Raw genomic sequence first — 25,062 nt, forward strand, 5'->3', positions numbered from 1 at the left:
GAAAATAAATGCTGTTGCTGGTGTTTCTCTTGGTGGAGGAGGAAGAACTGCCTCTGAACTGACTCTTTTCCAGGCTTCTTCTGAAATAATTTTTTTACCCTGTACGTACCCGTTTCTTCAGCCACGGGTTTCTGGAAGCCTTCAGTCTCTGGTACAGCCTTGGCTGTTGCGACAGAACTTTCTCTGAAAACGCTCTCAATTTTGTCCAGTTCCTGCATATAAACTGCCAGGGAAAAAAAAATACGGTAAGAAATAATGTTAAAAAATATTGTGGTGAATATAAATCTTGAGATAAAGATGCAGGAAAATCGTCAAACTTAAGAAACACAGAGTCCAAGATTTTGTCCCTCCAGACTCACCCTGACAGTTTTTTTTACCCTTCGTAGATAAACAAACTTTTTACTAAGTGTAATACGCACTCAGAGTCAGGGTCTTGTCCTTTTTTGGAATAAGAAGACAGACAAGTTCTTTGTAACTTCATAGAGAGAAACAGGTTTCAAATTATTTAACACATTCTGTCTACCTTGTAATGTGAATATCATTGGTTTTTAAATATCCTCTCCCTTCATAAATAAACAACATTTTTTAAGGGTCTCTGTTTTGTTTTGTTTTTTTACGAGGTGTGATAAACACATTAGAGTCCACATTAGATATAGGTATAAGATTAATTAATTAATTTGTGAATGCATCCAAATGCATGTAAATGCATATAATGTTTATATTGCTGTATGCGTGTGTCTGTAGGAGCTGGAACGTGCTGTGATGGTGGAGAACTTAGAGCTGCAGGAGCAGCAGTCAGACCGTAAGGAGCTGGAGGAGACTCTGGATAAATTAGAGAAGCACAAAGAGAAGCTGGTACAACAAATAAAGACAACTCGACAGCTCTGCTATGAAGAGAGCCAGCAGGTAATGATTCACCATTACTCTACAGCTTTGTAAACTGCATGCTACCTCTAAAATGAAACACAGTGAGATACAGATATAAACACATCAGAGGGGTGATGGTAGGTCTAGGTCATGGTAATTGTTTTACTTATGACTTATTTTAAACTAAATTAGTGACTTGATTCTTCCAGATCCTGTCTCTGCAGGCAGAGGAGGTGAAGAAGGAAAGCCAGGTAGAGGAGTATGAGAGGGAACTTGCCAGAGCCAGGTGGAGGCTGAGGAGGCTCAGAGAGGAGGTGAAACAGGCCAAAAGGAAGGTTGAGGAGGCTGGTGAGAGGAACACACCTCTGCAAGATTCCATCAGGCAGTCCTATGAGGAAATCCTGCAGGTATGACAGATTGTGTATCTTTGTGTGTACATGGTATAAATACAGAGTCCAATGTATATGTGTGTATATACTATACAATAAGTAAATTGAAGTTTGTACTGGCATTATATAGTATGTAAATTAAAGTACAGTACTACATTACTATAGTACTACAGTATATAGTGTTCTTCTCACTGTGTGGTGCGCTGCAGGAGGAGCACACACTTTGCTCTCTGTCAGAAGGTGCAGTTACTCCAGAGAGCCAGCTGGAGGTTCAAATATCTCCTGCAGACACCATTGATGGCGATCAACTTCCCATGAGGCCTTGGGGAAGAAGCCAATCACTGCCTGCCTACGCCAACCTGATCATGGTAAAATCACAGAAATTAATTTGTTCTCTATGTCATAGCCTTTCTGTTTTACACAGCTATGTCGTTAACGGTCTAAGAATGAAGGGCCTAGGGATGGCACATGCAAGGCAGCTCCTACCACAGCTCATGCAAAAAACCCCAAAAATGACACGTCCTGTGATAGGTGCCACTATTAATAGACTGGGAATTTGTTCTGGTCATTCATGGAATTGAGTCAAACATTTGGTCGATCCTTAAATTCTCCTGAAAATATGCAAGCTATTTACATTAATAGATCCATCATATATACTCCACAGACATATTTAACTTTTAAAACACAAAACAAATTTTCTGAGTGCCCTACAGAGTGGAATTCTCTAAAACACATCCACATTTGCTCAGACTTGCTGAATAACACCTTAATGAGTAGTCATTTATTCATCTAAATATAGGATTTGTCATGATGCTATCTTCTAAATCGCAAATGCATATGGTCCTAATTATAATCTCTGGCAAATATCAGTAATACAGTTACATGTAAAATTATTTTACAACAAATTCATACTTTTACCAAGTTCCAACCAACCAAGTTCACTGACTATATCAATAACCTAACACATGCATATGCTGAGGTTAGAAAAATACATTTAATCTTGATTTAACTACATATAGCATAGTAACACTGACACACAACCCCACTTCTTGTAACTTTTGCCCCACCTCTTATGAAAAACAACTTACATTCTAAACAGACTCTTCTTTTCTACATAAAAACATGTTACCACAATGTCTTTATTTATGAAAGTGAACTTGTCTAAGCACTTTCACCAATCTAAAAATTACTAAAACTAGAAACAGTGGGCATGATAATGTCACTACCAGGCTAGGACTCAGGACACAGGTGCAGGGTTCAGGTGTAACAATGAAGTCTTTATTGTTCTTCTGTAAGACTCCAAGATTGAGAAACAAAACAGGCTATGACCCTATCTCTATCAATCAACCCTCTTTCATACGGGAAGAGGCGTGGCTATGAAAAATATCAAGATAATAATCACTCCACGAAAAGGAGGAAAAAAAACACAATAGGCTATTAAACGTTTATCAATAAATGAAAATCACTCCAGCTACAAAGGAAACAAGAACTAGAAATAAAAAGGCAGAAACAACGGAAAGCACTCCTGAATAATTGGAAGCACTTATCTATGAAAAGGTAAGGAAACAAAAGATCACTCCTCACAGAGGAAACAGAAGACTATGAAAACATTAACTATGGATTAAACTAAAGTATGAAAACTTAGAACAGAAAACTCTAATTTGGAGGAAGAAGAACACAAAAACTGGCACAAGAGAAAGGGAGACGCAGACTATTTTAACACAGCGTAATGGGGAACAGGTGGAAACACTCAGAAAGCAATCAGACCAATAACCTGAAACAAGAGGAGAGTTACTTTTCAAAATAAAACAGGTTTTTTTTGGTTGTTTGTTTGTTTGTTTTTTTGATTGTGAAGACAAATTATTCTCCATTCCCCCAAACACCAAAAATTCTCTCCTCTTTGCTCAAAACCTTGTAATCCTACATCTAAACCAAGCTTTGCCGTCAGACATCATGCAAAAGCCATGACATATTACTGCAAAATAGCCAAAATAGCCAATAACACTGATCAAATCAAATCAAATCAGATTCATTTGTATAGCACCAAAATCATAACAAAGTTACATCAAGGCACTTTACATATAGAGCAGGTCTAGACCAAACTCTTTATAAATTTATTTAAAGAGACCCAACAGATCCCCCAATGAGCAAGCACTTGGCAACAGCGGCAAGGAAAAACTTCCTTTAAGAGGCAGAAACCTCGAGCAGAACCAGGCTCAGGGGGGGCGGCCATCTGCCTCGACCGGTTGGGTTGAGAGTGGGAGGGAGAGAGAGAGAGAGAGAGAGTGAGATAGGCATTGGGGGGGGTGTAGGCAGGAACATGTTGCTGCATGAAGTTCATGGAGTTGAGCTGTAGTAAAGAATTCATGAAATATGGGACTAGCAGGTGTTGCAGGATCATGGGATGGCGATGAGTCACCACCTGCAGGATGAGGACAGGGAGAGAGAGGAGAGGAACTGGGAGAGACAGAGACTTTGGCAGAACATGGTTAGTAAATGTAGTATAAATGCTTAGAACCGGGTGAAACTGTGTTTTTTAAGAAGGATGGTTCTTATCAGCGCATTGCAAGGGGGGAGGAAAGGAGAGCGAGCGAGAGGGAAGGAGAGAGAAAGAGGGAGAGGGGGAGAGAGGGTGACAGGGAGAGACAGACAGCGAGAGAGAGAGAGAGAGAGAGAGAGAGAGGAAGAGAGAGAGAGAGAGAGAGAGAGAGAGAGAGAAGCTCAGTCCTTCCCCCAGCAGCCTAGGCCTACAGCAGCATAGCTAAAGAGTAGAGGACTTTAACTTTTTAACTATAAGCTCTGTCATACAGGAAAGTTTGAAGCCTGGTCTTGAAAATTACGAAAGAGTCCACCCCCCCGGCCCGATACTGGAAGTTGGTTCCATAGAAGAGGAGCCTGATAACTGAACGATCTGCCTCCAGATTTACTCTTGGAGACTCTAGGAACCACAAGTAAACCTCCATCTAGAGAGCGGAGTGGCCTGCTAGGACAGTAAAGAACTATGAGCTCTCTGAGATATGATGGAGCTTGGCCATTAAGAGCTTTATATGTTAAAAGAAGGATTTTGAATTCTACTCTATATTTTACTGGCAGCCAATGAAGAGCAGCTAACACAGGAAAGATATGATCTCTTTTCCTAGTTCCTGTTAATATTCGTGCAGCAGCGTTCTGAATTAACTGAAGTCCTTTTAGAGATTTGTTTGGACATCCAGATAGTAATGAGTTACAGTAGTCCAGCCTAGAAGTTACAAATGCATGGACTAGTTTTTCTGCATCATCCTGAGAAAGGATGTTTCTGATTTTCCTAATGTTTCTCAGGTGGAAGAAAGCTGACCTACTAACTTGTTTTATGTGAGGGACATGTCCTCGTCAAAAATTACTCCAAGGTTTCTTACAGTGGAGCTGGAAGCCAAAGTGATGCCGTCCAGACTGATGAGATGATTAGATAGAATTTTTCTGAGGTGCTTAAGGCTGAGTACAATAACTTCTGTTTTGTCAGAGTTGAGAAGTAAAAAATTTCCAGTCATCCAGACTTTTATGTCTTCCAGACATGCCTGCAGTCTGACTATCTGATTGACTCCATTTGGCTTCATTGATAGGTACAGCTGAGTATCATCTGCATACCAGTGGAACTTGATGCTGTGTTTCCTGATAATGTTGCCTAGAGGAAGCAGATAAAGCGTAAAGAGGATTGGTCCAAGTTTCTGTGCTATGATGGGCTCTAAATCCTGACTGAAACTGTTGTTTCAGATGATCGTGTAGTTGTTTTGCTACAGCTTTCTCAATGATTTTAGAAATAAATGGAAGGTTCGATATGGGTCTATAGTTTGCCAAAACATCTGAATCAAGATTAGGCTTTTTAAGCTGGGGTTTGATGACCGCGGTCTTAAGTGCCTGAGGTACATAACCAAGAAATAAAGTCAGATTAATCAAATCTAGAATGAACGGCTCAATTAAATAAAAGATCTCTTTAAAGAGGCTAGTTGGTACTGGGTCTAATAGACAGGTTGACGGTCTGGATGATGAAACTATAGAAGCTAGCTCTGAGAGATTTAGAGGTGAGAATGATTCCAGATGTAAAAGAGGCGTCACAGCTGATTCAGGAGTTGCTGTATTCAGTAGGAGATTTTTATCTAACGTAGGCAAGAGCTGATAAATTCTTTCTCTAATCGTGAGGATTTTATCTTTAAAAAAGTTAATAAAATCATCACTGCTTAGAGCTAAGGGGATCACTGGTTCAACTGAGCTATGGCTCTCTGTCAGCCTGGCTACAGTGCTGAAGAGAAACCTGGGGTTGTTCTTGTTTTCTTCTATGAGTGCTGAGTAATATGAACTTCTAGCACTGCGGAGAGCTTTTTTATATGTTTTTAGGCTATCTTTCCAGGCTCTGTGAGACTCTCCAAACTTACTGGAATGCCAATTTCTTTCTAATTTCCTTGATGTCTGCTTTAAGGCACAGATTTGGTAATTATACCAGGGAGCCAGCCTCCTCAGATCGAATACTTTCTTTTTGAGAGGGGCGGCATTGTCGAGATTCGAACGCAGTGTGGCCATAGTGCTAGTCACAAGGTCATCAACCTCCTCATTTGAATTTAGATATGGCATTGTTGGGAATGATGACCGAATGTTCTCTTTAAATTTAGCCACAGCAGCTTCAGATAAACATCTTCTATAGCTGAATTTATTCCTCAATGCTGTGCAGCCCATTAAAGTAAACTCAAATGTAATAAGGTAATGGTCAGTCAGGAGACAGTTTTGGGGAAGAATTGTTAGCTTGTCAATTTCAATGCCATATGTTAGAACAAGATCAAGGATATGATTGTAGAAGTGAGTGGGTTCATTCACATGCTGGGAAAAGCCAATTGAGTCTAGTAGGGAAAAAAAACCCAGAACTAAGGCTGTCGTTTTCTACATCAACATGTATATTGAAATCTCCCAGTATAATGATTTTATCTGTACTAAGTACTAACTCTGATATAAACTCAGAAAACTCTGATAGGAATTCTGAGTACGGACCAGGTGGTCATAGACAGAGACTCTATTCTATTCTCGGCAGGTGACAGCTCTGACTGAGGCTCAGAGGAGCGTGTTAAACTGCGGCTCTGCCTCCTGGTCTTGAGTCGGGAGTGTCAGGGTTTTGGACTTCTAATAAAATCGACCATATTCCTAGAAATTAGAGCGGCCTCGTCCACGGTGGGATGGACATCATCTCTCCTAATTAGACCAGGTCTCCCCCAGAAAGACATTACAGTTATCTATGTAGCCCACGTTGTTTTCAGGACACCACCTCGACAGCCAACGGTTGAATGATGACATGCGGCTGTACATGTCATCACTGGTCCGATTGGGAAGGGGGCCGGAGAATACAACAGTGTCCGACATTGTTTTAGCAAAAATACACACCGATTCCACATTAATTTTTGTGACTTCCGACTGGCGAAGTCGGGTGTCGTTACTGCCGACGTGAATAACAATATTAGCATATTTACGTTTACCCTTAGCCAGCAGTTTCAGATAAGACTGGATGTCGCCTTCTCTGGCCCCCGGGATACACTTCATTATGGCCGCCGGTGTCGCTAACTTCACGTTCCTCAGAATAGAATCACCAATCACTAGAGCCGGCTTTTCAGTGGGTGTTTCGCTGAGAGGGGAGAACCTTTTGGGAACGTGAACTGGTCGGTGGTGAACCGGGGGCTGCTGCCTAGAGCAGCCTCCCTGACTAGATCCCGGCTGCTCGGGAGCCACAGGGGGGGAGGAAACTATCTTAGCTGCCATATGAGCTCGTCTAGGTTGGCCCGCACCAGCTACAGGGGGGAGGCTAGCTACACTAGCATAATTTGGGCTCGCTAAAGTGCAGAGCTGGGATTCTAACTAATTAATTAACTTAACTAATTGATTTTTGCCTCCATTTCTACCATCATCCTACATCTATGACAAGAGGTGCTATCATAAAAGGAGGCAGAAGAATAACTACACATGAGGCACACAGAATAGGAGAGAAGAGGAGGAGGAGAAGGAGGAACAGAGAGTGGAGACAGAGAGCTCGAGGACATTGCTAATCAGGTAGTTTGATTAGTGGAGGAGCACTAATAATTTGTGTGAAAATAATTTGCTGTCGGATTAATCGAGTGAATTAGGAAATAATAGCAGAAGAATAGTGGAAACAACACACAAAATGACACAGAGCACAGCAGAGAGCACAACCACCAGTGACCAGTGACACTGGTGATCAATTCAATTCAAAACGCTACCGTAAAAACCTATTACTCTTTACCTCTTTATATGGTCACAATAAAGACATAGCACATGAATTCATTTCCAAGAGTTCCTCAATGTCCTACCATCAAATAAACTGAAATTTTGTAAATGTTCTGTATTTTTTACAACTGAGGAAGAACATGGATTACAAAATAGCTATTTCAATAATTTAACAAAAAAAAAAAAAAATATAAAAAAAAAAGTAGTTACATACAGGTGGAAATACCTGTATCGGACTGATCAAATTATATTCTCTCTAATTTGTTTCATTGTGTGTGTGTGTGTGTGTGTGTGTGTGTGTGTGTGTGTGTGTGTGTATCAGAGAGGCAGTGGCTCATCTTTTTTTAATAATTTGGCTGCCACCAGAGAAGAAGTCAACAACAATGGGACCAGTTCTCCAAAGGTATCACCTCTCCTCATGTCACACGTAAAAAGTGTCATTGGTCTGGGAGTGCAGAATAAATCAAACTAATAATGACAGTCATGATGTTAGTCATAGTTACAGTGTTATCCAGTCCATTAATGTCCTCAAAAACTTTGTAATGAAAGAACTATGTTATGTTCAACAGATGGACAGGTCTAACATTGAAGATGATCCTATTAAGCGGGAAATCAACAGGGGATCAGAGAGAAAGAAGGAAGAGTGCAATATTAACCAAAATCCACTCAACCAACTGGACTTCTACCAGGCCGACCCCTTTGCCCACTGTCAGAGTGATCGTATGTATCTCAGAAACACATGCCTGAAGTCAGTGTAACTGGCTAATTGAAATTGTGGTAATGCATAGCAGAGTTATGTTATTTTGAACACTACTGTATATGCCACTGAGGGAGGAATACTATTAAGCAACCTTGTCTTAGCTGAGTCAACCCAGCTCCTGGTCTATCTATGGACTCCTGATTCATGAGGTTCTCACTATACTGAGCTATCTCCCTCCTTGTTTTGCTGTTTGGCCCCTTCAGCCTGAATATCTTTTAACAATTAACTTTAGGACAAGGTTCTTGTGTCGCCATTTTTGTTTTGTTTCAACAGCTCAGGACAATCATTTATCTCGAAGGGGCACAATTTGGGAATGGACCAAGCTAAGAAGGCACACTGCTGCTATTCTGCATCATTTCTATTCAGAAACAGTGATATCACTCTTGCCTGGACCAACATAATGCCATAACTCTACAAGTTTGTTTTCTCATATCATGTCTTATTGGTCAAGTGCAGTAAATGTCCAGTGTCTTTCTCATCTTACTTATAGATGATCTTTTCAATGAAGACCTGTTCCCTAAAACAGACTCATCTGGTGAGTAAAATACTGTTTATTTGAAATGTTTAGGAGATGTGAAATGTGTTTCTCTGAATGTGTTATTGTTGGAGATCATAGTTTCAGTTCATCATATACTGCACCTTTAACTCTGTGACATCTCTCTGACTACTTTTTGTTTGTGCATTTTTGATGCAAGGATTAACATATCAATACACCAACAGATGCTGTGAACTGCTGTCAGTAAGCAGATGCATGTACCGTATTTTTCGCACTGTAAGGGGCACTTAAAATCCCTAAATTTTCTCAGAAATTGGCAGTGCGCCTTATTATCTGGTGCACCTTATGTATGGGTTGTTGTGCTTACTGACCTCAAACCAATTTTATGTGGTAATCTGCACTCAAAAATCTGTTTTAGTGTGTGTGGTAAGCGACAAAGCCGCTCAGCTTGATGGATTGTCGGAGCATTCCCAGCTGACACAGGGACGTTGCATTAACATTGGTACTTGGTTGGATATGGGTTGCAATGTCAGACAACATTAGATAACTAATTATATAGTGCTGGCAAGCAACCATCATCCAAAATTTAGTCAATGTTATCTTACTATAATTACACTCCAAGCCAATGTAAGGTTTTTAACGTAAACTCAATTTTCAAATCCATATCATAATCCAATTATAATCAAATGTTGGGACTAACATTACTAAATTCAGGTGTTTACTATCGGTGGCAACGATAAACCAATCAGAGAACAGTACGCAGTACAACACAATGACCAGGTACCAAACAGTGTAGGCGGGAACCCCATCAATAAGGTGAGGAGGAGGAGGCGAGACCACCTGTGTAAGAGGGCTCTTGTGGACTGACTTGATCTTGGAAATATGGAAGGCAAGATGGATAGGTATGGTCTGAGAGAGCGTCAGTCCTACTGATATTGTGCTGAGGATCCACCGGATGGGAAAATTGGTCGACAAATATTGGAACCAGCTTCTTAGATTCTATCTGGAGAGGCAGGTCCCAGGCAGAGAGCCACACCCTCTGGCCAACTTGGCATTCAGGAGCTGGAAAAAGTTGCTGGTGGGCTGAAGAGGTGTAGCGCCCCACAGATCACTGGAGACAGTATCAAGCTTTGTCCCAGATTCGATGGCAGCGGTGGATGAAGGTTTGGGCAGCCTGGCAGGCCATCTCTCTCTTTTGGGTATGGAAAAGTGGAGGCTGTTAACACTGCACACTGGAATGGAGAGGCCTGTGGCAGAACTGGTGAGGGGGTTGTGTGTGTAATTCCCCGACAGAAGCTACTGGGACCAGGAGGATTAATTCTAGGATGACAGGCAGCGCCGGGTTGTGTCCATATTCTGGTTCTTGCCACCACTCTGCCCATTGGACTGGGGATGGTACCAAGCGGAAAGGCTGGCAGTGGCTCCCGTCAGGCTACAGAATTCCTATCCAGAAGACACCTTGACGAAGTCACAGGTATCATTTTCCAAGGTGGACCACCAGAAATGCTGGAGGAGGAGTTCTCCTGTGTACTAGGAACCTAGATGGTAGGTATGTTTGGAGGAGTGAGCCCACTGCAAAACTTCCATCCTCGTAGAGATAGTTGGGAGGACAGGCGCTGGGGCCAGGCTGATCCTCAGTGGTGGCTCTCGCTCTTTCCTCTATGTCAGGGTGGCAATGAAGCATGAAGAAGGAATGATTGTGGCCAGCTCCTTCCCCCTCTGGAACTGCCGGGACAGGGCATCTGACTTGGTCTTGTGAGATTCTGGGTAGTAGGAGAGGGTGAAGATAAACTGGTTGAAGAATATGGACCAGCAGCCTTGACAGGAGTTCCGTGTCTTAACAGAGTGTAAGGGAAGCTAGGCAAGTGAACCCAAATGCAGGACACTGAGGCAGGAGGCACCGGGCAGTATAAGATAAGAATTTATTTTTCTTTGCCAAGTGGTGACTGGGAGGCACTTGACGGTGGGCTAGCGATGAACAGACCCCTGATGTCTCTACTGTTGACAAGCCTGGATGTGGAGATCGATCTGCATGGTCAGCTTGATGACTCCATCCAGCATCGAAGGGACATCATAGGAAACCAGCCTTGACATGGTTAGTGAGATCATAGAGGAAGGTGTCCACCTGGGCAGTAGAATTCCACTTGCAGAGTCTGGCTTTGTCACAGTTGTCTATTGAATAATCTGCCATGGTCCGGTCCCTCTGCTACAACCCCAGGAGCTCCTGAGCAGTCTCTGGTCCGGGGGACCCCATACCAAAAACTTTGCGTAGCTCCTCAGCAAACATATAAAAATAGTAGCACACTGGACACTGTCACTCCCACTATGCGGTCCCCCACAGGAGAGCTCTGCCTGTGAGGTGGTTGATGGTAAAGGCCACTTTTGCCTGCTCAGAGGCAAAGGTGTAAGGCTCGGGGGAGAACGGCAAGGAACAGTTTGTGTTAGAAAGGCACCACAAGTCATTGGGTTACCATTGTAAAGGTGTTACAACCAGCTCATTAGGGGAAAGGGAAGTAACATAAACCCCACGATGTTAAGGGTAAAATAAAGTTATTTATTAACCAAAGTAAACAGGGTAACCAAAAAGAGTGGCGGCACAAGAAAACAAAGCCACCCAATAATGCAGTTAACACAAAAAAAAACACGAGCAGCTAACAAAAGAAAAACAAAACAACAAAACACCAGATCTCAAACAAAGCTGCACTTGACTCTACGCTAGCCAACCAAAAACACACCCTTAGCTCTTCACATTGTTCACTCGGCTCACATTAATTATCACAGTCACACAAGCGCAGGTACACAGCGCGGAGGCGAGTCTGCATACGGGCAACACAGATCGCCACGAACAACCAACTGACAGTTCTTTTATACTCGGGGTGGAGACGAAGGGCGGGCCCAGCTGATCAAGGGAGATGGCTTGCAGCGGGAGCATCAAAGGTGCAGGGAAAAAGGCGGAACACTCCCAGGAGATCCCGGTGACGTCACAGGCATCCCTTCTCGCAGGGTCAGACTGCAACAATAGGCGAACGAGACAGGACACAACACAACCACACACACAAATATACACAGGGATAGACAAAGGTCCCCCAAATACGGCCGCGGCCGTAACACCCCTCCCCTTAAGATACAAACCCAGTTTGTCATCTAAAATACACAAAAATCAACCTTCATAATCTGGACAGCGCATCAGCAATAATATTATCTGACCCCTTCTTATGGCGAATTTCTAAATGGTGATCTTGGATGATCAGTGCCCACCACATGAGTCTCTGGTTGTGGTTGTACATGTTCTTGAGGAAAACGAGTGGGTTGTGATCGGTGAAGACTATAACTGGCAGAGGACTGGAGCCCACATAAACTTCAAAGTCCTGGAGTGACCATAACAAAGCAAGTGTCTCTTTCTCTATGGTGGAATACTTTACCTGGTGTTTGTTAAATTTGCGAGAGAAATAACACACTGGGTGATCGACTCCATCACTATCTTCCTGCAACAGGACAGCCCCGGCTCCCACCGCAGAGGCATCCACCTCTAGTTTAAAAGCACGAGAGAAGTCAGGCGCAGCAAGGACGGGGGCGTGGCTAAGCAGTGATTTCGCGCTGTCGAAAGCATGCTGACAGTTAGGGGACCAGACAAAGTCGGTTTTGGGGCTCATTAGCGCCGTTAACGGTTGAACAACAGAGGAAAAGTTACGACAAAAGCTGCGATAATATCCGGCCATGCCCAGAAAGCTACGGAGGGCTTTACGTGTTTTTGGAACCGGAAAATCATTGATGGCAGATACTTTCGCAGCAAGGGGTCTCACCTGACCCTGGCCCACCTGTCTCCCGAGATAGGTGACAGTGGCTTTACCGAAGTCACACTTCGCGAGGTTTAACGTCAAGGACGTGCGCGCAAGGCGGGAGAACACCTGTTCTAGGATGAAGACATGCTCCAAGAGACATGGGGAACTCCAAGAACTGGAGCTTGGCACAGCTAAACTGTTTTCTAAAAGGTAGTCCGTCTCCTTTCTCATTAACTTGTGCTTCACGGGATTAATCCGGTAAGGGTGCTGGCGGATAGGCTTTGCCTCTTTGACGTCAATGTCATGTTGCAAAACAGTGGTGCGCGTGGGAACATCATTAAAGAGACATAGAAAACTATCAATTAATGAAGCTATGTCACTCTGTTGCGCGCAGGTCAAGTGGCTTAACTGGGAAGGTAACATTTTAAGCATCCTCGAGTTTGGCAGGCGAGCAGTTTGATGGGGCAAATGACGCGTCTTTAAATCATCCTCATCATTGCTGCTGTTAGGAGGCTCAATAACAATTAGCGCACTGACAGCGACAGGTCTGGACTTTACGGGGACAACGGGTGGAGCAGAGTTTGGTTTACGCATGAAATACGCCTTAAGCATGTTTATGTGACACACGCGAGTTTTTCTCCTTCTCTCTGGTGTGGCGATAACATAATCAGTTTCACTGAGACGTTCACGGACCTCATACGGACCGGAAAATTTCGCAGAGAGCGCAGACCCAGGAATAGGCAACAAGGCCAGTACTTTATCCCCTATATCAAAGCAGCGCGAGATGGCAGAACGGTCATACTGACGTTTCATTACTTTTTGGGACAACAAAAGATTTCCCTTAGCGAGGGCGTTAACACGGTACAAACGTTCACGAAATTTGCTCACAAAATCAAGCACGTTCCTCTCACTAGAGGAGTCAGAGGAGAGGAACTTCTCCTGTAGGGACTTGAGGGGACGCGGAGAGTGTGTCCGAAGACAAGCTCGGCGGGACTGAATCCTAGAGATTCCTGGACGGCCTCGCGGGCAGCAAACCTTACAAACGGGATTCCTTCATCCCAACTCTTACCTGTTTCTAAGGAATATTTTCAGAGCATAGACTTTAAAGTCTGATGCCAGCATTCCAACGCACCCTGGGATTCAGGATGATAAGCGCTGGAGACACAGTGTCTTATATCCAAGGTCTTAAGGACTTGCTTGAACAATCGCGACTGGAAGTTTGTCCCTTAGTCCGTCTGAATGATTCTGGGGAGGCCAAAGGTGGAGAAGAACTTGGTCAGGGCTTTGACTACAGAGCTGGACGTGGTTTTTCGCAGCGGAATGGCCTCAGGGTAACGAGTGGCAACGCACATAAGGGTGAGTAAATATTGATTCCCATTTCTAGAGCGGGGTAGTGGGCCTACACAGTCCATTATTATGCGCTCAAGGGGTTCACCTATTGCCGGGATAGGATGGAGTGGAGCAGGGGGAATGATTTGATTTGGTTTACCCGATATTTGGCAAACATGGCAACTGCGACAGAATTTCGCAACATCTGATTTTAATCCAGGCCAGAAGAAATACCTTAGGATCAATCGGTAGGTTTTGTTTATCCCCAAATGACCTGACCATTTGCTTTCATGAGCAATTGCTAGCACATGCTCCCGATACACAAAAGACACAACAATCTGAAAGACACTAGAGTCAGCACCAGTCGCAGTAGGAGTCCATCTACGCACCAGGATTTCTTTATTAATCAAATAGACCACTACTTCATCACTTGCTTTGTCCGCACTTACCACACTTTCAAAGCAACGTTTCAAACTCGGGTCAGCCCTCTGCGCAGCGGTGAGGCGTTCACCGGTCACCGGCAGCGTCAGGACATCCGACGAGGACACACTCGGATGAGCAGAGCGCACGGGCTCAACGGCTTTAGAAGGCGGAGGTACGGTAACTCTCTCCGTCATAGGCTCCACATCTCTCTCGTCTGACAAAGAGGACATAAGCACAGTATCAGACAGAGTAAATTCATCACGTTTACGAGCTTGAGCACGAGTTATAGCACAAGAAGGGAACAATCTTGAGTCAGACTCACAGTTATGTATTATCAAGCGCTGAGGGAAAGCCAACACTTCCAGCGCAGGCGTGACTTTGCCACCAGCAATATCATTACCCATTAGGAGAACTACACCTTTTATGGGCAGGGCAGGACATACAGCTACAGGAAGACGCCACTTACCAATTCGGACTTAATGTGGATTTTGTGCACAGGCCGTGGGATGTAGCCCATTTCAACACCTTGTATGGGGATGCTATAACCACATGAGGAACTTTCAGAAAATGGCAAGGCATTAGCCAGGATCACAGATTGAGAGCCACCGGTGTCTCTCAAAATGCGCACTGGACACTGATCAGAAGACTCACCTGTGAGAGATACCAACCCCTCAAAAATGAATGGCTTGAAACATGGGTCTATGCCATCCGAAGATACAGAGTTCATCTTAGAACTACCTACGGTTTTAATTAACCCAATGCCTTTAGGAGGCGAACCGTTACCATTTTGTTCTTTTCTTTTAAGAGTGGGGCAGCCTGCAATGAGATGTCCAGATTTATGGCAATAGTAGCACTCCCTCTCATCCCGTTTGCTAGACAACTTGGTGTGAACATACTGCTGTGCCGGAGCACGATGCTTTTCCGGTGCAGATGGAAACACTGATTTGTGCGTAAGCACGTACTCGTCAGCCAGTACAGAGGCAGCGGAGAGAGAGGACACTTTCTGTTCATTTAAATACACAACAATGCTCTCAGGCAAACATTTCTTGAACTCTTCAAGAAGAAGTAACTCTCGGAGTGAATCAAAGTCATTTGTTTTACAAGAGTTACACCATTTATCAAAGAGGTTTCCCTTTTCCCTCGCGAACTCAACATAGGTTTGTGCTGGGGCTTTTTTGTGGTTTCGGAACCTTTGCCGATAGGCTTCAGGAACCAATTCGTAGGCGCGTAAAATTGACGTTTTAACACATTCATAATTCAAGCTCTCCGCTAACGGCAGAGCAGCAACAGCTTCTTGGGCTTTACCGTGGATTTTGCTTTGGAGCAGTTGAGGCCATACGTCATAGGGCCACTGGAGTGCAGATGCAATACACTCAAATGCAGCGAAATAACTGTCAACCTCATTATCCCTAAATGGAGGAACTAGAGAAATGTGTTTGCTGATATCAAATGACTCATAGGTAGAGCTAGTGGAAGGAGGAAACACACCTGCATCCGCAGATGCACTCGGTGCAGAACTCTCTTTCTTCAGCTGAGCTTCCAACTCCAGCTGACGTAGTCGGACTGCTTTGTCAGCCTCGATCTCCATTTTCTTAATTTCCAACTGAGCTTGCCGAGCCTCGGCTTTCTCTCGGGCTTCAGCCTGAAGCCGGGCCAGGCGGACTTTCAGTCTGGCCTCACTCAGAGAATCGTGGCTTGCTGGGGAGAGGGGATCATAGCGAGGCAATGTGAACGGAGTTTTGGGCCGCTCTCTCACCTCACCAGTCTCCCTCTGTGCAGCGTAACCAGCGGCCTCACTCTCAGCTGCGGGTCTGTGGCTACTAGCTCCATCAGATCCAGATGCATCCACAGGGGGTTCACTAAGCACCGGCAACACAATTTGTCCCAACTCCAACTTACCTATGACTACGTTTTTTAAGTCTATCTTTAAAATTGTTTTAGTGAACGGAACATTGAAGTGGACAGCTATAGCGATCAAATGATCTTTTCTGCACTTATCAATTCGCTCAAATGAAGGATTTCCCAAGAAACTGGCTAACTCAAAAGACGCCATATTCACACTTATGTTTATCGCAATGTTAACCAAGCTTACCTTAATCTACTAATAACTTTTGGTTTCCGGGTCTCCTTTAACGGATTAATATCCCGGACGAGCCCCCATTTATGTTACAACTAGCTCATTAGGGGAAAGGGAAGTAACATAAACCCCACGATGTTAAGGGTAAAATAAAGTTATTTATTAACCAAAGTAAACAGGGTAACCAAAAAGAGTGGCGGCACAAGAAAACAAAGCCACCCAATAATGCAGTTAACACAAAAAAAACACGAGCAGCTAACAAAAGAAAAACAAAACAACAAAACACGAGATCTCAAACAAAGCTGCACTTGACTCTACGCTAGCCAACCAAAAACACACCCTTAGCTCTTCACATTGTTCACTCGGCTCACATTAATTATCACAGTCACACAAGCGCAGGTACACAGCGCGGAGGCGAGTCTGCATACGGGCAACACAGATCGCCACGAACAACCAACTGACAGTTCTTTTATACTCGGGGTGGAGACGAAGGGCGGGCCCAGCTGATCAAGGGAGATGGCTTGCAGCGGGAGCATCAAAGGTGCAGGGAAAAAGGCGGAACACTCCCAGGAGATCCCGGTGACGTCACGGGCATCCCTTCTCGCAGGGTCAGACTGCAACAATAGGCGAACGAGACAGGACACAACACAACCACACACACAAATATACACAGGGAAAGACAAAGGTCCCCCGAATACAGCCGCGGCCGTAACAAAAGGTGTAGCCTTAAGAATAAACAGGTTCAGTACAGTCAAAGATAACTTTTATTGTCCCTTCATTCCGACAACACAATGATGCAGGTCACATGTAAACACTCCCACTCATAGACTAGTTCCGCTGACAAAGCACATACTCATACATAGTACACACATAGTACACCTGACATTGTCCTCATATGACAGCCATCATTGTGTTCAGGGGTTCCCGCCCGGGCTTTTGGGCATTGCTGGACTTGGGGATTGCCCCAGCAGGTGCTGGAGGAGCAGGCAGAGTAGCCACAGATGAAGATATGAGGGCTGTTAGCTACTGCATCTGTTTAACTAGTGCAGCTGTCCATTGTTCGCAGCTGCTTGCCTGGCTTCAGCAGCAGTTGCAGACATTTCTGGCTTATGTCGTTGCAGGACCTTCTCAATTTACTCCAGCTGGCTCAGGTGTGATGGATTGTGTGCTGGGTCCACACTGGCCACGATTTTACTGCCATGGGTTTAGGCTGGAACCAAGAGCAGCACAATAGCAGGAGGGTAGATATAAAAAGTCTTTACTTGAATCCTTGCGGCAACTGAGTAACAATCAACAAGAAGGTTCTCAATGTTCATAGTTCAGTTAGTGTACCTGCTGGGATGTGAACCTAGTTTCTAGAGTGACAGAAATATACAGGCAGAACTCACAGTCCAGGGACCTCATTTACACACATTGCGTACACACAAAACGGGACCTAAAACTTGTGTATGTCACTTCTATGCAAAGGTGGTGACCTATAAAAAACAGACTTGCACCCCTACAGAAACTTTGACCCATGCGTGCACACATTTTGGAGGAAAAGGGGAATTGGCACCACAGATGGTGCAGTGGTGAACTGAAGTCAGATTGGAGAAAGAAGAGTGGGAAGAATGTTTATGTTTTTATTATTGCCCTTCACACATGTAATTTCAACCCATGTCATCAGAATGATTCAATTCTTTTTGGAAACACCTCCTTAGAATCTAACTGAAAATTCTAAGGTGGAGAGGAAGGTGCAGCTGCATGGAATAAAGCATCTGTGTAATGTGTAAACAACATAATATGTGATACTGTGAATATAAAATCAAATGCCAATGAAATCCTAAGTGTGGAAAACAAAGCCATTAATAATCGTCATACTTTCCTGTTCTCAGTTCGTCAGCTCTTCTTTAAGCTGGTGGGTTTATGTTTTCAAATTGTCCATACCTGTCTGTTAATTTGTTATTCACATGTAACCTTGGCACTTGTTCATAACCAGCATAGGTGTGACTTACTCTCACCTCTGCTTAGTATGTGAAGTAAAAGAAGCAAAAGGCTTCTAATGTTTTGTTTTGCTGAAGTAAGCTTTTGAATGCAGGAATACTAATAGTGTTTAGTATATTAATGAAGGCACTGCAACCACACCACCTATACATTAGTTTCTTCCTGCTGCTGACACATCTGAATAGATCTGTTGTTAGGTAGTTCCTTTAAACATTCTTTGTTGTCAATATGATGAAATTATGAAATCCAATTGTGAGAACAGTAGACTGATATTGACCTGTTTCACAGATGGATTTGCTTCAGACCCTTTTAAAGGCAGTGACCCATTTGCAACAGATATTTTGTTCCCAGAGGTTGATGTAAGCACTAACAAGGTAGAAGAAAATCATGGTGATGAAGCGGATACAAGTCTGTCCTGTGCTGAAAATAAAGCCTCAACTGGAACTCAATGCTTTGAGTCTGAATTCCCTAATGAAGACAGTGACATAGAGATTAGCTACAGCAGAGAGGACCTGGATTCCATCAATCAGGATTGTAGTGGATTTAAACCCATTCAGAGCTCATCGGAGGACTTGGGACCAATACAGGGCTGGATGTCCCAGGGTCAGTACTCAATAGAATCAGACCCCAATGGGTATGAGCTGGACCTCGGGGCCATCTCCCCTCCATCTGACATCGAGGAACAGAGTGTGGGATCTTTAGCTGGAGAGACAACCAATGAGACACAAGTGGACCTGGAACCAGGTAATTTGTAATGGTTAAGTATATGTATGCTATTGCTAAAAATACTTTTGCTTTCATGCTTCTCTAACGCATACTAAGCATGCCCTCAACTTGACTTCCACGTCAACCATCAACGTCAACAGTCAGGAAGCTAAGCAAGTGATGCAACTTCTTCAGCTTTACTGCACCATTACCATTATTATCAGTTATACATTTTGTTCAAACAAGTCATTCTGTATTTCCATACAATCCAAAACTGATTTGAATTGAATTTATACCTAAACTGCCCTGGTCCCCATTGTGTTGATCTGATTATTAAACCTCTATTGGTGAGATCATTTTACCTCTGTGTTTTTTAGCATCTAAATCAAGCGCGGACATCACTTTTGTCTTCTTACAGGACTCAGTTCCAGTTCTGGTCAAATGGCCCTCGAGGAAGTCCTGTTGGAACCAGGATGGACAGAGGACATGAAGCCAACTTCATCCTGTCAGAAAACAGAGTGGACTAACAACACCAAAAAGGCACCCAGCAACGCTGTAACTCCCCAGAACTCCCAAAACCTCTTCAACCAGCTGGACTCCCACCGGAACAGAGAACTAAGCTTTGAGTTGAGCTATGAACCAACCTGTCAGTCTTCCTTTGACCCATATGGGTTTAAACTCAGTCCAGAGCATTCTAGTCAAACACTTGTGGATCCTGATGAGGTTGAACAGAGGCCAGATTCGAAGGGTCTGAGTTTTGACCCCAATCCTTCCTCCTCTCAACCAGACCAATTGAACTTTGATCACTACAGAATGGATATTGCTTCCCCCCAGATGGTACGGGACACTGATCCTTATGGCTTTAAGCTCACCCCTGAGGAAGAGAACCAAGAGGTACTGGACCTGTGTAGTCACAATGACCAGGAGGCAATGGTTTTTTTCCCATATGACAACATCCAGCAAGTAGAACCCTCTAACTACAGTAAACTCGATGCATTAGGAGTTCACACCCATGAAAACCAGGAAGGGCTTGAACACTGTAGCCACGAGGAGCTTCTGGATTTATATAGTAATGGAAACCAAGAAAGGTTCAAACCCTCAAGTCTTAACAGCAGAGAGTTACTCAGCAATGAAAACCAGGAACTTCTTGATCTTTGTAGTCATGAAAACCAGGAGGTGGTTGAACCCTATGACAATACAAGCAATGAGGATGCATTTGAATCTTGCAATTATGTTAACCAAGAAGTACTTGACCTTTGTGGCCATGGCAGTCAAGATTTGCTGGATTTGTACTATCCTGAAAATCAAGAAGCGCCAGATTTAGATACCCATAGCAATCAACCGTTTAATTTGTATCTCAAAGGATATCAGGAAGTACTAGTTTCTGGTAGCCACAAGAATCAGGAAGTCCTGGAGCTCAGTAGCAATGAAAATCACAAATATGTAGACTTGGGTAGCCATGACAATCAGGAGGTGCTGGACTTGTCAAGTAAAGACGTATTCACTGAAGCGAACAACAACCAATGTATTGTGGAACCAGGCCTCAGTGAAAGTCCCATCAATAATAGCTCAGATAGTGATGTGGCATCAGAAGACCAGCCAGAAATGGTACTTAGTATCACAGGTGTCTGTACAACCAGTACTGCTGACACCCTGAACATGGCCATAAGCAACATGTCTGCTAACCAGGAGCTGGCTGCATCCAATTCTCCCACCAGACACAACTTGTTAAAAGGTGATTTCGGTTCAGTGTTTGGGGTAGGAGGATACATTGGTTGTCCAGATGTAGCTGATGACCTGGAGCCTTTGGACACAAAGCTGGCAAATCCTGTAATAGAGCCAGTACGACCAGTCAGACCAGTTAGGCCCCCTCGGCCTTCACTCAAGGTGAGTTGGAAACCATTCACTTACAACTATATATATATATATCTGCATCTTCTGAGTTAATGTCTAGCACAGGTCTGCGATTATTAGTACCAGCTGACCCTGAACTGAGTTGGGCTGAATTAAAGATGTAAAAATTTTTATCCAAATATGTTTGGTTATGGATGGATTGAGGTTAATAGGTAATAATTGTGGTGACGCTTTTGATTTTACATGAAATAGCTCATGATACATGGACTGGTAAAAGCAGTCATGTTAGCCACAAGATGACTTGTAAATACTGATCTTGTGTTATCAGGCTTTATTAATTATAAAAATATGCTTGATACCTGATTGATTTCATTTGCAGAAATTACCATTGGCTAATAGACCAATCCAAAAATAAAATGTAATAAAATAAATTTTGAAGATGGCAAACATGAAACTAAACATCAGCATCTTTGCATGCTGAGTGAGCTTTTAGCTCCTAGCATAGCTGTGCTAAAGTACAGCCTCACAGAGCAATAACAACAGCATTACAAATTATGAAATGAATAATACTCATTGATTAATAGACTCCATGCACACTAGGCCATGGCTTTTCTTCCTGCCTTTTCTTATACACTGTAAAAAATTTGACATATATTGGACATAGCTTGGGAGAGCGAGATGAATGTCTACATTCATGTCTGTTGTCTCATGTGTTGTAGGCCAAGGAGAAGCCTCAGGGCATTGACCTGAAATAATCTCTGACCAGTTAATACTCAAGTGGGGATTGCCATGTCAACAGGGTTCCAAGGACAATGATGGCAACAGGAGGGATGAAGAGGATAGGAGAGAATAAGAGGATGGACACAGGAATAGACATAAAGGGAAGTCACAGAAGAGAGGAATGGTTAAACAGACTGAAACTTTCATTTATGACAATGATTCTAGTTTCAGCTGCTTTATTTTTGGAGGTTTTGTAGGGAAACATGCGAGGAAGGCAAAACAATGCAAACCAACTGATTCCATTTACTACTATTAAGGAAATCAAATTGGCTAAATGGCTGCTGTCAATTATTGGTAGAAGGTGGAAAGCTACTCAAAGTAAAATGAAAACTCATGTTTTCACCCAGATAATTCTTGTTAACAAGCAATGGGGTTGACACACTTTGTCTTTCTGAGTTTCTTTTGAAAATAATCTCCCTGATCCACATTAGATTTTAGTGTTATAATATATAATATAGATTTAATGTGTATAAATTATATTCTGCAATATGTGATTTGAGATTATCTAGTCAGAAGTTTTAGGTTTCAGTTAGATGCAAGATCCATCTAGCTGATTGGTTTGTGAGTGCATATTCACGCCACCACCTTAGTCTTTTCAGTCATCAGTGCTAGCCATTAATCAGGTTAACAACAGGTTCAGTGATGTCACAGCACTCTGGAGTACAACTGTAAAACTACAGTATAGAAATAATAATTGTTATTGGCTGTAAAGTTCCTGTGTGAAAGCATTTAGGAGTATCATTGCCATGTTTAAACACCCTCTTCACTGAATGTCTTTACACCTGTTCCCCAGCATCACACATTACACTACAATTAGAAGGTTAACATACACTCACCAATCATTTTATTAGGTGCATCTTGCTGGTACTGGGTTGAACCCCCTTTGGCCTGTGGAACTGCCTTAATTCCTTATGGCATTGATTTAACAGTGTGCTGGAAGTTGACATCACAGCAACTCACAATCATACAGAAATTTCAGCTGCATATCTGTGATGTGAATCTACTTTTCCACCACATCCCGAAGGTGTTCCATTGGATCTGGTGACTGTGAAGACCATTTCAGTACAGTCAGCTCATTGTCTTGTTCATGAAACCAGTTTGAGATCATTTGAAGCACTGTAGGTCACACTGGCTGTTATCCTGATGGTCCTGAAGTCACCATCAAAAGGTGAGGTGACACTGTGGTCACAACAGGATAGACACGGTATGCAGCAATACTCAGGTAGCCTATGACATTTAAACAGCCTATCTGGCACCAATGCCACATTCAAATTCACCTCTCTGCCCTGTTCTGATGCCTGGTTTGAACAGATCAGCAGATCATCTTGGCTGTGTCTGCTAGCCTAAATGCATTGAAACGCAGCCATGTGATTGTTTAGTTAGATATTTGCGCTAAGGAATAGTTGGAACAGTTATACCCAATTAAGCAGCTGGTGAAAATATGTGGTAATGGCCACTGATTTTCTGAACCTTTTTCTACCAAAGCAAAAACTGGCAAATTCCATTCCACTGCCATTTTTACATAGGACAAAATACTAGCCATGGTTACATGCACACCTTTTTCATTCTTTTAAAGACTTCAGATTAGTAGTTTATATCTGGACATGTACAGTTGCTTGGGGCTAATGTCATATTACAAAGATACTAACAGTTAGTTTTCTTTTAAAGGCCTTTCTCTACTCTACTCTAATTTTAGTTATTTTGATTGGAGACAGTTCATTAACTCCCTTGTTGTGTAATATGGATATGTACATCTGTACTATGGCTTTATAGTAGTAAACACTATTTATTATTTCTTTAATGCACAATCTACCCAAAGCAAGACTTATGAAGTGTGGATGAGGACACAGTTGAGATGAAGGCAGAATAAATAACCATGAGGGATCATAACAAGGTAGGCTAAACTTCCAGGTAGAATAAGTCACATGGTAGGATCAATACAATCAACAGATACCATCACCATGCAGGCTCCGCCAAAATTGGGGCTTGCTCTAGTTCCTCTCAAACTGCTGTTTGAATAGAAAATCACCCCCAAATATTAGTTTCACTCAACCACAGAGCAGTGACCTTACTAGACTTATTTATAGATCTCACTGCCACACAGTAAGGTCTATAAATATATGGAATTTAAGCTATGTTCTGTCTTTTTAAGGGACCAAAAGGAATTAGACAAACTAATATAATGACAAAATGTTACTCTTAATAATTGGTTGCAAATCCTTTGCAGCCAATCACAGCTTGTATCAAGCCCATATACATCACCCGATGCTTGGTTTTGTCCCTGGTTATGCTCTGCCAGGCATCTGTCTTCAGCTGTCTGAAATGAAGACAGCTGTCTTCACTTTCGTTCTTTATCTTTTCGCAAATGCATGTTAAGTTAGATTCAAGTCAGGTAATTGATGTGGCCATTGCAGAATAGTCCACTTCTTTGCCTTAAAAAAATCATCAGTAGCTTTTGCAATATGCGTCAGGTGATTGCCCATCAGCACATCCAATAGTTTTTGAAGCATTAGGCTGAATATGAGCAGATTATATTGCCCAAAACACTTAAGAATTTGTCCTGCTGCTTTTGTCAGCAGTGACATCATTAAGAAATAGAAGAGGTGGCCATGCCCATGCCATTCCACTACAACCATAATCCTTCACCAATCAGGTGATATGTTTTTGATCTTGAGCAATTCCATTCCTTCTCTGTACCCTTTTGCAATCTCTGCCCTCTGACCTTGCTCATTTGTCAGATGAGCAGAATACTGATGTGACTGAATTAATACATTGTTTCCCTTGTCTTTTCAGTGATGTCCTCTCCCGGACCACAGTCTTCTGGCATGATATTGTTGTTAAAGACGCCAAGTCACTAAAACACCATCCTTATTGAGCCTATCTGACTAAGGGTGCTTTAATGAAACAGGAAACCAAGTAGGCCATGTTTTGGAGAATTCTCTTGCCCCTGGGGAAACGATCACACACTAGTTACACACAACCCAAAAAAGGAAATTAAAGAAATAAACACTCTACACAGTTCAGTCAGCTGCAAAACTAATAGGTCCCAACATAGACTAAGAAAACTCTAAATCACCACTCTATCCACAAAACTCTCAGCCCCTGGCCACAAACACACAAAACCCACTGGAATTTACAAAAAAAAAAAAAAAAGGATCACAGTCGCATCATACAGAGAGGCAAGCTACACAGAAACACACAGTCAGCCACTGGATAATATATGTGACGCAGAACGAGAAGCGAGCTACACAGACACACACATTCAGCCACCTGGGTTGACAGAAAGTCTCCACTTAATGGGGTTGGTCCAATTGGTCCACTAGGACTGGTGAGTCAAAGACCAGGTCACAAAAGCTGGG

General features: G+C 43.0%; 1 protein-coding gene across 1 annotated transcript; it reads left to right on the top strand.

Annotated features, from left to right (window-relative positions):
* Nucleotides 1–875: 875 nt before the first annotated feature.
* Nucleotides 876–24,890, top strand: LOC115058042 (uncharacterized). Its single transcript, XM_029525334.1, has 9 exons — nt 876–906; nt 1,077–1,274; nt 1,466–1,624; nt 7,837–7,917; nt 8,084–8,234; nt 8,765–8,809; nt 18,653–19,108; nt 19,488–20,956; nt 21,643–24,890. The coding sequence occupies exons 3-9, from the start codon at nt 1,571–1,573 to the stop codon at nt 21,676–21,678; spliced, it is 2,292 nt and encodes a 763-aa protein (XP_029381194.1). The 5' UTR covers nt 876–906; nt 1,077–1,274; nt 1,466–1,570; the 3' UTR covers nt 21,679–24,890.
* Nucleotides 24,891–25,062: the final 172 nt, after the last annotated feature.

The sequence above is a fragment of the Echeneis naucrates genome, chromosome 17 (assembly GCF_900963305.1).
Source record: "Echeneis naucrates chromosome 17, fEcheNa1.1, whole genome shotgun sequence".
Lineage (NCBI taxonomy): Eukaryota > Metazoa > Chordata > Actinopteri > Carangiformes > Echeneidae > Echeneis > Echeneis naucrates.